Source organism: Periplaneta americana, chromosome 3 (genome assembly GCF_040183065.1).
Source record: "Periplaneta americana isolate PAMFEO1 chromosome 3, P.americana_PAMFEO1_priV1, whole genome shotgun sequence".
In the NCBI taxonomy this organism is placed as follows: Eukaryota; Metazoa; Arthropoda; class Insecta; order Blattodea; family Blattidae; genus Periplaneta; species Periplaneta americana.
In genome coordinates this window covers 119,661,693-119,673,278 of record NC_091119.1, presented here as the reverse complement: position 1 = coordinate 119,673,278, position 11,586 = coordinate 119,661,693, and the positions used below count along the sequence as shown (strand labels likewise).

Here is an 11,586-nt window from a genome sequence, read left to right as displayed (position 1 = left end):
CGTCTCAAGTTTTACTAGTATTTATTAAACACTAATGTGTACAAATTTCAGCCATTCTTTATTAAATTTGTCCTGGAAACTTGACTCGAGACTTTGCAGAGTGAGGGTAATTTTGAAGTATTGGTGGAATGACGATGACAATGGTGAAGGGAAACGGGATAACCCCGAGAAAAACCCTTCTAGTTCGATTTGTCCACCACAAATTTCTTCTTGCCCAGACGCAGATCGAACCTGGGTCACCAAGTGAAAGGCAGAGAGGCACTCCGCCACGGGTGAGTTCTGTCCCGAGTTTTAACACTACATAGCATAGAGGAGGCGAAGAGATTTGCTACTTCCTACTCCGACGAATGTTTTCATCGCTTGCAAAGCGATATGAATGACACGTCCGTCTTTTTATTGGTCTCTGTTTTTCAACCCCTCCATTTTTACCAGCAAGCGCAGAGCGAGCTCAATTTGTTCCAATTGATTGCAACTTAGCGGCGCCGGCGCCGGCGTCGGGACACTGGACCGACGCTAGGGATGCTGTGCTGCAGACATCAGCAGCGGCGACGCCCGGTGAGTACCTGCTCGATAATAATGGCGGCGCTAAGAATTTAATCCTGTGATCTTATTAAGTACGTGAGTGTCTGTGTCATATGTCCGCGAGTGCGTTGAGAAAAGTATATAGACTAGGCGCAGATTTATGTTCTTACAAGTTTGTGTTAGCAAAATCTCATCTCTTTCTCGTGCCAGGAATCCGCGAAGCAAATTAACAATTAGTAGTAGTAGTAGTAGTAGTAGTAGTAGTAGTAGTAGTAGTAGTAGTAATAATAATAATAATAATAATAATAATAATAATAATAATAACAACAACAACAATTATCCATGATCATATATCAGTTTGTTGCCAACATAACCAATCCAAAACAATAATAACAATGACGATTTTTATATGGATCTATGTTAATTGAGACACAATTTTATACTCAAAACAATTTATTATTTGAATGAAAGCTCTAACAGCCATATACGGTATTAAAAATTATGTAATATTGGGTATATTTTGAAGCCAATAGAATGGTGGTGATAGTGGTGGTGACGATGATGACGATTAATAATAATAATAATAATAATAATAATAATAATAATAATGTCATATCTTGGTGTGACATTCGATAAGTTTAAAATTATGCGTTTGGATGAAATACATGTTTGGAGCAACAATGTCATATTAATTTAATATTCACTTATATTTTAAACTTTGATCCAATTATTTGAAAGACTTTTGTAAAAATGTTAGTATTATGGCATTTCACAATCATCAGGGACGGTGCGTCATTAAGGACTAATGGGATTTAGCTCCAGCAGATTTTTGCAAATAAGAGTTTATAATTTCCACATTATTTGTTTATATTGTATAAAACTAACTTAATGATACAATTTACATCTGAGTGCCATTAGCCTGAAGTAATTAATGGTATGCGAAAATGCAAGTGTGACAATGTTACAGGTTTTGTACGTTTATGCGGACATGAGGGCTTATTCGTTCACAGTACTCACAACAAGCAGGCCTATGGGGAAAGTCTGAGAACTTCTGAAGGAGAGCAAGTTTCAGATACATTGTTTCTTATGTTCACTTTCACACTTCATTAAAACTTTAAAACTTTCTATAGTTAAAAACGTTAAAAGTGTTACAATTAAAAAAAAAAAAGTAATGTAGCCTACCTTTATGACAAACGGGCCCCGTTTCAACAACGGTAGGCAAGTAAACCTGTCAGTAGATGCCAAAGAAATATGCGATATCATTATCAACCAATTCAATCGACGTTACCTGCAATCACATAATGGCAGCTTTAATATACTTGATCCAAAGAAATTTGCTTCGTACAGAGATAAGTTCCCCACCGACCGGGCTAATATTTCCGTAAAAATTACAGTCCTTTAATTTCGAAAGAAAAATGTATTAATGAACTATCAGTGCTCTATCGAAATGATATATTTAAAATCATTTCCTCTGTGTGTGATATGTTCAGTTTTTTAATGGATTACTCCTTTGAAGATTCATTCTCTGAAGTGGGAAAAGCCCTTCGAATCACACTAACAGCACCTGTTTCAACAGCTGAGTCAGAACGGAGTTTCAGCACATTAAACAAGATAAAAACATTTCTCAGAAACACCATGGGTCAAGATAGGCTGAATTCGTTGGCTTTCTGTCCTATTCTTAAGGAGCACCTCCATCAAATCCCGAACTTAAGAAAAGGGGCATGAGAAAAGTTTGCCAGAAAGGACAAACGAGCACATCTTCTTTATAAATAATTCTGCAAATTGCTGAGTTTAATGTTGAATTTGCGTTATTATGTAGATGGTAGTTTTAGTTGTATTATTTTAAGTAGAAACAATAATTAACTAAAATGAAATAAAAAATCTTGGTGCATTATTTAACGCATATCGCAAAATTTGTTAAATATCTGGCTCCACCAACAAAAATGACCACGAGCCGTCACTGCTTCCTCTATAATATAATATAATATAATATAATATAATATAATATAATATAATATAATATAATATACCCCTCTTGATATATTGTAGTGGAGTAGTGGGTTGTTGTGATGAAAGTTATGATTTCCATTGTATGAGAATGAGAGGCCGGCCACTGCGAGCGGAGTGGAGCGAAGTGAAGCTGCTTGCGAACAGTTGTTTATTGACATTTCTGGCTTTGACCCGTTTTAGGGTCTTCATATATAACTACGTATTTGCTCTTCCACTGAATATTATTCTTCCACTAGGGTCTTACACGCCAGAGTCCGTGGATTACACGCACAGGACGCCTTCTCCAGCCATTGTACATAAATAACAATATAATAGGCACGGTGGACACATATGAGACTATTTCTGGCGTAAGTGCTAATAGGTGTGGAGTTCAGTGATTGATTCCTTTTATTACGGTGTAGGCCTAATTTGTTACGTTGCATTATTTGTGTCCATGTGGACTCAGCAATAAATGGTTTTCTATTTGCTTTATTTGGGGACCTTTTTAGTCCAATGAAAAGCTCTGTTTCGTTCAAACTAAATATAAGTAATAATGAAACATTAATGTTTTGTTACCATATGTACCTATTATAGACAGTTTTTTGAATAAAGAAAAAAATCAAATCCTCTCCCCAGAACCAAATTCTGGTTGCGCTACTGCATGAAGTGAACTCTATTTAAGAAACGTTCCAGGTTTATCCCAATTCTTTCTTACCCGTAGTATATCAAGATAAATAGCATAAGAATTTCTTACTTAGAAACAACATTTAATTAAACGTTGATTAGTACATTAATTAGCAAATAAATCTAGTATAACTCCTCAGAATTATGCTTCTACATACTGAAGGCTAAAGAGGGAGACGTTAGCCTATATCATTTTGACTTGGGGGCATTGCCCCCGCATGCTCCCCCGTATCTCCGCCTGTGGTCATTATGGAACAACGATGGAATGGTAGTAGAAGGGAAAACAATAATTTATAGAAAATTTGTCCCACAGCTGATATTTCTATCACAAATCTTACCAAACCCCCAATCCGTATGTGAAAAGTCCCAATCAGAATAACAAACATTAGCCCACTGCAGTGGAGTAATGGTTAGCATATCTGACCATGAAACGAGTGGACCCGGGCTCAAATCCAGGTTGGCACAAGTTTTCCCTCAACCCAATAGGAGCAAATGCTGGGTAACTTTCGACGCTAGACACTGGACTCAATTCGCTGGCAATATCACCTTTATTTACTCAGACTCTAGATAATCATCGTAGTTGATTAAATGACACTCGGGAGGAAATTAAACACAGAATAAATATGGGAAATGCCTGTTATTATTCAGTTGAGAAGCTTTTGTCATCCAGTCTGCTCTCAAAAAACCTGAAAGTTAGAATTCATAAAACAATTATAATATCGGCTGTTCTGTATGGTTGTGAAACTTGGACTCTCACTTTGAGAGAGGAACAGAGGCTAAGGGTGTTCGAGAATAAGATGCTTAGGAAAATATTTGGGGCTAAGAGGGATGAAGTTACAGGAGAATGTAGAAAGTTATACAACGTAGAACTGCACGCATTGTATTCTTCACCTTACATAATTAGGAATATTAAATCCAGACGTTTGATATGGGCAGAGCATGTAGCACGTATGGGCGAATCCAGAAATGCATATAGATTGTTAGTTGGGAGGCCGGAGGAAAAAAGGCCTTTGGGGAGGTAATGTAAAAATAGATTTGAGGGAGGTGGGATATGATGCTAGGGACTGGATTAATCTTTCTCAGGATAGGAATCGATGTCGGGCTTATGTGAGGGCGGCAATGAACCTCCGGGTTCCTTAAAGACATTTGTAATATTGAGAAATAGTCATAAAATAAAACTATAGGCATAATTAGAGAAAAATAACAGACTCGAGAATTGAATCAAGTACTACTTCAATACTGAAAAAGCAAGATACCTGTTGATAAGTTGGATGTTTGGGAAAACAAGAGAGGTACATAGGCCTAATGATTAGAATATTACACATTCATCTGCGGCTTATGGAGTGCGCTTAATACACTATTGATCTCAAAATTGATATGAGATGACGCAGGTTAATTTTTCGTCCCACTGAACACATAACTTCACGTTCGGATGGTTGTCTGTCTACTCATTCGATCATCTGGTAACCCAGTCACTTTATCAATATGTCAGGGTAAAATTAGCAAGAGTAGGCAGCTACTGTATGTACGTAGTTTTAAATACAGTACATGTATCTCCCGATAATAAGAAAATTATGCCGCAATAATTAAGAGATTATCTACCAACTTGATATCTTCGCGACATCATTATCATTATCATGTTCACCATCACTTTTTTCTTCTGCAGCGATAGGATTATTTACTTCGTTCCGTCCTGTAAATATTGGAGGAATTACGGTATAAACCACACTTACCAGAAGCGCAATCAATATTGTCCTAACATGTGGAGAGCATGTCGTAGGACTGTAGTTATGGGCAACACTGATCCATTTCTAGCTCATGTGTTAGTCAGGTGATAAAATCTCACAATTGAGGCCATTTCCAACACATTCTGACATTTGTAATTTACAAATCGAATTTGGAGTCAGATTTCCTCGAATAATTCAGTTTTCGTCCATTTAGGCCCTATTATATTTATATAATGCTTACATCGATTCTGTACAGTCTCTGCAGTTGAAAAGCACATACCGGTATATTGAAAATATAGATAAATTCTTATATTTGCGTTCACATATAACTGTCGTGTAGGTAGATAAGTCAATCTGTCACGCTACGGTTCAGGCTGTGCAAACAGAGGAAAGAGGGGGGGGGGGGGAGAAAGCGTGTGAAACAAGCGGGCTATAATAGAGTAAGATGGACATCATTTTCAAAGTGGGCCTATGTTTTGATAAAAAGTGAGTTCAACATAAAGTTTTCTTATTATCTCTTACACTAGTACAGGGACGTAGCGTGCATGGATGCGAGTGATGTGTGGCATCCCCTGAATTTTTCTGAACAAAAAATATATTTAGGCCTATTGTTATTTACCGGTACTTTATTTTGTGTGTATCATGTTATACCTGTTACACATAATAATTATTATTATTTTAAGATTACTTTCAAATTTTAAATGTCGCTGCTACAGCAATGGAAATATATTACACGAAGTGACAAAGGCGCGCGCCCGTGCCAATTTATTAACGGCGAGTTCTAACTCCCAAGAAATGTGACTGTGTATGCCGCATCAGTAGGAGTATGTCAGAGCGAGGCAACGTTAACTGCTGAGTGGAAGAACGTCACTTATACCAGTGTGGAGGGAATGCGATGTAGATTACGCATAACCGTCCTGCGCCTGCGTGACAAAATATGACAGTGTCCGTCGCATCAGTTGAGCTACAAACAGCGGTCATCAGCTCAGAGCACCCTGGGGCTAGCGTCTCTTACCCGCGGAAAACACACTGCACTATGGTGCATTCGTAGCTGCTAGCGGGTATGGTCTCTGCCTTTTCCTGCTGCACAACGGGGCACACGGGACGGCTCCGCTTACCCTTTACCCATTTCAGCGAGTGCTGACGACCACTGAGCTACATGAAAACAGGCAACTGCTGAGTGGAAGAACGTCACTTATACCAGTGTGGAGAGAATGCGATGTAGATTACGCATAACCGTCCTGCGCCTGCGTGACAAAATGTAACAGTGTCGTCACATCAGTTGAGCTATATGAAAACAGGCAACTGCTGAGTGGAAGAACGTCACTTATACGTTTGCAAGGATGTGATCTAGGTTCCGCATTTGGCTACGTGCGTGTGCTTATATTCAATTTTTCTGTTTATAATTTTGCTGCATGACATATTTTGTTATTACTAATAGTAATACTTTTAAAAAATTATTTGTGAAAGCTGTGCTTTATTTATAGTGCCTTTTAAGTTAACCTACAACGTTCTGTATAACAGTACGCCCTAAATGTGTAATTTTGCTACAAATTTCAAGCGACAGAATAACCTATGTGATTTAAGAATCACATCTGCGGGTAAGTTTGCCGAATCGAAAACTTCTGTGTTTAATGATGATAAAACTGGCTGTAGATGTGTAGGAATGAGTAAACGTTTTTGCGTCTTTGTTTATTATTTTCTCGTGAAAAATCTGTGTGGAATGATACAGATTATAGTGATTGAAATAATATTTACAGATCCAGGAAACGACACAAAGACTCTGCAAGTCACAACAAGTGTGGAAAAACAACTGCATTTCTTTGGCAAAACCCTAAGCATTGAATTTGCTTTAAGTGATCAGTATAGGCTTTCTATTGAAAAGCATAATGAACTTATTCGACAGAATAGAACAATTATTCTTGGCATTCTATACGGGTCTTGGAAAATTAGGTCCTCCATTAGAGGGTATGACGAGAGTAAATCCTCAAAGAATAAAGGCAATTTTTTTAATGAGATTGCAAGGCACGACAGTTTACTGAAAACATACTTACAAGGGAAGTACCCCAACTCGAACGGCTAAAACCGAGTGAAAATGCGTTTAATATACAGAGCTGTGCTTGTTCTACCACCCATCAAGGTTATTTGTCTGTAAAACTCCGCAGTCGTGTACAATCAATAACGAACCTAATGACTAGAGAAGCACAAATCGCTGAAGAAACAACACCGTGTAACAGACAGTTATGACAAGGAGATCCACAAAATACATAAATGAGGTATTATGTGGCAAGAAGCTACATGACATTTGCTTTAAATAATATACGAGTATAGGGTATTTCAAAAGTCAGTTCAAACATTAAACTGCTATAAATATTATAATATGAGATAGGGAAGAAACAAAAACATCACAGTGTTGGGCAACCAACGGGGTTTACAAAACATTGGGAAGATTTCCGCCGTTCTCTGTTTAACGTACAGCATTTTGTCTGCTACGCCATGCACAGCGTTTTGCAGATAGTCTTGGAATATTGGCAATTTCTTGCGAGATGGCATCTTTCAGTTACAGTAGGTTTGTTGGATGTGTGAGGAAAACTCGTTCATTAAGGTAACCCCACAACCAAAAGTCGGCCGGAATGAAATCTGGAGATCGCGGAGGTCACATTGTTGGAAAGTGCCTACTGATGACACGATCGTCAAACATCTGCGTAATGAATTGTTTTTCAGGGATAAAGATGTGAGGTGGAGCGCCATCTTGCATGAAGATTATGTTTTCCATATCGTGATTTCTCAGTCTAGGGATGACGAAGTTCTGTAACATGCTGTAGTAGCGCTCTCCGTTTACTGTAACAGTCTGTCTTATTCCATTATTGTCCCCACCTTTAGAGTAACGGTTAGTGCGTCTAGACGGGAAACCAGGTGGCCCGGGTTCGATTCCCGGTTAGGTCAAGTTACCTGGTTGAGGTTTTTTCCGGGGTTTTCCTTCAACTCAATATGAGCAAATGCTGGGTAACTTTCGGTGCTGGACCCCGGACTCATTTCACCGGCATTATCACCTTCATCTCATTCAGACGCTAAATAACCTAAGATATTGATAAAGCGTCGTAAAATAACCAACAAATAATTAATGGTGGAGTTAACAAGCGCAATTAAGGTTCGTTTTCCGACCAAAGTCATCAGTAGGAACTTTTCAACCATGTGGCCTCCGCGATCTCCAGATTTCAATCCAGTCGACTTTTGGTTGTGGGATTACCTTAAAGAACGAGTTTTCCTCACACATCCAACAACCCTACTGCAACTAAAAATGCCATCTCGCAAGAAATTGTCAATATCCCAAGACATTATCTGCAAAATGCTGTGCATGGTGTAGCAGACAGAATGCTGTACGTTAAACAGAGAACGGCGGAAATCTTCCCAATGTTTTGTAAACCCCGTTGTTTGCCCAACACTGTGATGTTTTTGTTTTTTCCCTATCTCATATTATAATATTTATAGCGGTTTAATGTTTGAACTGACTTTTGAAATACCCTATACTCGTATATTATTTAAAGTAAATGCCGTGTAGCTTCTTGCCACATAATACCTCATTTATGTATTTTGTGGATCTCCTTGTCATAACTGTCTGTTACTGACTGTTACACGGCGTTGTTTCTTCAGCGATTTGTGCTTCTCTAGTCATTAGATTCGTTATTTTTCAATCATTGATTGTACACGACTGCGGAGTTTTACAGATAAATAACCTTGATGGGTGGTAGAACAAGCACAGCTCTGTATTTGAAACGCATTTACACTCGGTTTTAGCCGTTCGAGCTGGGGTACTTCCCTTGTTAGAATACTGCACTATGTTTTGTTTCATTTCACCTTCAATCCAGAAATTTCAGAGTGACTTGACATTTTCAGTGGGCGAAGTCATGGATAATACAATTAGAAAAGAGAATTGTAAATCACCGTTCGTAGCTTTAATTCTGGATGAGAGCTCTGACATAATATGAAATCGCAGTTATCTTCAATTCTGCGACATATAACAGAAGATGGCGACATTGAAGGAGTTTAAAAAGGAACAGACGTCAGCATGGATAGTCTGCAAATGCTCTCCTTGAACATGCTCTCGAAGACATTAACGATTTTGATTGCAATGATAAAGTTCTTGCTCAAACCTACGATGGAGCGGATGTGTTGGCGGGAGAACATAATGATTTACATGGAAAATTTCGCAGCCACTTTGAGTCAGCGATTCTTGTGTACGCTACGCGTACAAATTTATTAAACCTCGTCTTAACTCAGTCTACCAATTTTATGAAACAAGTAAAAGTGAAGTTAACTAATCTTGCTGGATTTTCGAGTTTTTTTCTGTAAATCATCAAAGTTGGAATGTTTATTTGAACCAATAATGGATAATGAAGATTGTAAATTTGTGCACGAGGGCTGTTATCCGCTCCACCCATCCTTCATCTTCATGAAGGATTTTGATTTTATTTTCTGCTAATATTATTTGCTGAAATATTCCCATAATCTGATATTCTGTTTCGAAAAGATGATTTGTAAAACAAAAATTCGAGGACTGAGAAATTACTCTCAGAAATTTTAGGAACGCATGGATGATTTTGCTGCTGAAAATTATCCTCAATCTGAAATATCACGGCTGGATGCAATCCCTGGAGAGGATAAGAAAATTGTGTATAGGTGATTGTTCAATAAAATCCTGCACGTAATCAGAATTGATATTATTCGAAAGTTTTCTGAAAATTCCAAATTGAAACTTTTGAGTATGCTTGATCATACACAATTTACCACCTTTGCAAATTCGCTCCCTGAAAAAATATTGTTAAATATAAAAGAAAACTATCAAGCTTATTTTGATTTACTGTATTATGAACAGTGTAGTCGGTCTCGTTCTACGCACTTTCGTCTTTTATGTCAACACGGCCAGGCTTCGGTCAGGTAAATATCCTTATAACTTATGCTACAAGGAAATTATAAAGAAAATTTGAAAATTCAACTCAAACATTCATCAATAAGCGGCTATTTCAAGGAACGCAACTCCCGCATATAACGAAACCAGACTACTGTAGTTTAATCATTTAAAAAAATCACATCCCTATGTCAAAATGTCACGCGACGCCACTGCTACTCATGTCTCTCTACTACGTCATAAACATTACATTTTGTAAATTTATAATAGTTTTTACATATTACTATTATTATTATTATTATTATTATTATTATTATTATTATTATTTTATTTTTTTTTTGTATGTAATACATGTATAATCTTCAGTGAAAATTAGCGCGCGCTTATGCTCAGGCAGTAAACATTCACTCGTGCCATAATTATCAAGATTATACATAAGCTACATAAATTACTATTATAATGCTGGAGTATAAAAAAACTTGTATTTTTATATTCTGTGTTTTTGTATTACAGTAGAATCCCGCTAATCCAAAATTTCGGATAATCTGAGCATGCAAAAAATAATAAAAAAAAAATTAACAGAGAGAGAGACAAGACGAACAAAATAAAAATATCTGAACTGAAATTCAATTTAATGCAACAGTATTTAGAAACTCAAAATGTACAATATAGTACAACTTTATCACTACTGAATGAATCACTCCTTGCTTTCTATACTATTATACTAGCATCAGTTATCAGTGAAGTGTAGTGAGAGGGGGAAAGGAGTGGTTTCCCTGCTTGCATTCCTGTTCCACTCTTAATCCGAAATTTCGATAATCCAAACAGGCCCTGGTTCCAATTAGTTCGGACTAACGAGGTCCTACTGTAGAACTAAATTTATTTTATTTAAGCTATAATCATGTTATTTAAGAGTGCTTCTTTTGTCGCAGGTAACACCACAATGAATCACGTGAGGAACGAGTACGCAGGCGATATGGAAGTCAACGAGTACTACGCTTACGAGTACTCGGATACGACCAATAACTCGGGTAACACAATTAGTAACGATATTCAGCAACTATTAGGCCATCAGTTTCAATGTCTCTAATTTTATTGTTGTTATAACATCATTTTTTTTAACACGCATGTATATTGTTCTTGTCATTGCTCTTCTTGTTTTGGTTTGCACAACAGAATGTTCCTTTGTTACAAATGTTTCCAAATTTGAGTTGTTTGATGAAAGAGGGAACAAAACTACAAATGAAATAAACTACGGTATTGCGTGCATGTGTATTTTTTGTAATGCTAATAACTCTTATTTTCATTGTTAAATGTAAATGCGTTTACTATTAAACATAGCTATAACTTGAGAAAGTTATTTTAATGTTTAAGTACGTGACAAACTTACCGATAAGAAAAAGTAAGCCTACTGCATGTCTGAGTCTAATGTTGGCCACGTGTAGGTTTTTGGGTACCGGTACCAGTACCTTGTTGGCTCCTAACACCTTGAAGATCAAACATCACATAATATATGTGTGACATGTTCTTAGTCTGAGTCATTCAATCACTGAAAGAAGGCGTGTATATATTCAGAGTATTCTTGTTGAAGCCTAGTCTGTCGTTATCCATGAATTAGTGTTTCTTTATTTGTTAAATGAGGGGATAGTTAAGTGACATTAAGCCGAGGTGTCATGAGGCCGAGGATTGTGTAGTGTGGAGAGATGCCGAAGTTTTTATGTGACAAGGTTAGTGGGTTAGTTGAGGGGATTATTT

General features: G+C 37.3%; 1 protein-coding gene across 1 annotated transcript in view; it reads left to right on the top strand.

Annotated features, from left to right (window-relative positions):
- The first annotated feature begins 416 nt into the window (after positions 1-416).
- Positions 417-11,586, top strand: part of LOC138696451 (adhesion G protein-coupled receptor B1-like) — a 78,805-nt gene continuing 67,635 nt past the window's right edge. Inside the window, exons 1-2 of the mRNA XM_069821438.1 lie at positions 417-555; positions 10,764-10,862. Of these exons, the coding sequence (XP_069677539.1) occupies positions 10,775-10,862 (88 nt within the window). The 5' untranslated portion in view covers positions 417-555; positions 10,764-10,774. The remainder of the gene's footprint in view (positions 556-10,763; positions 10,863-11,586) is intronic.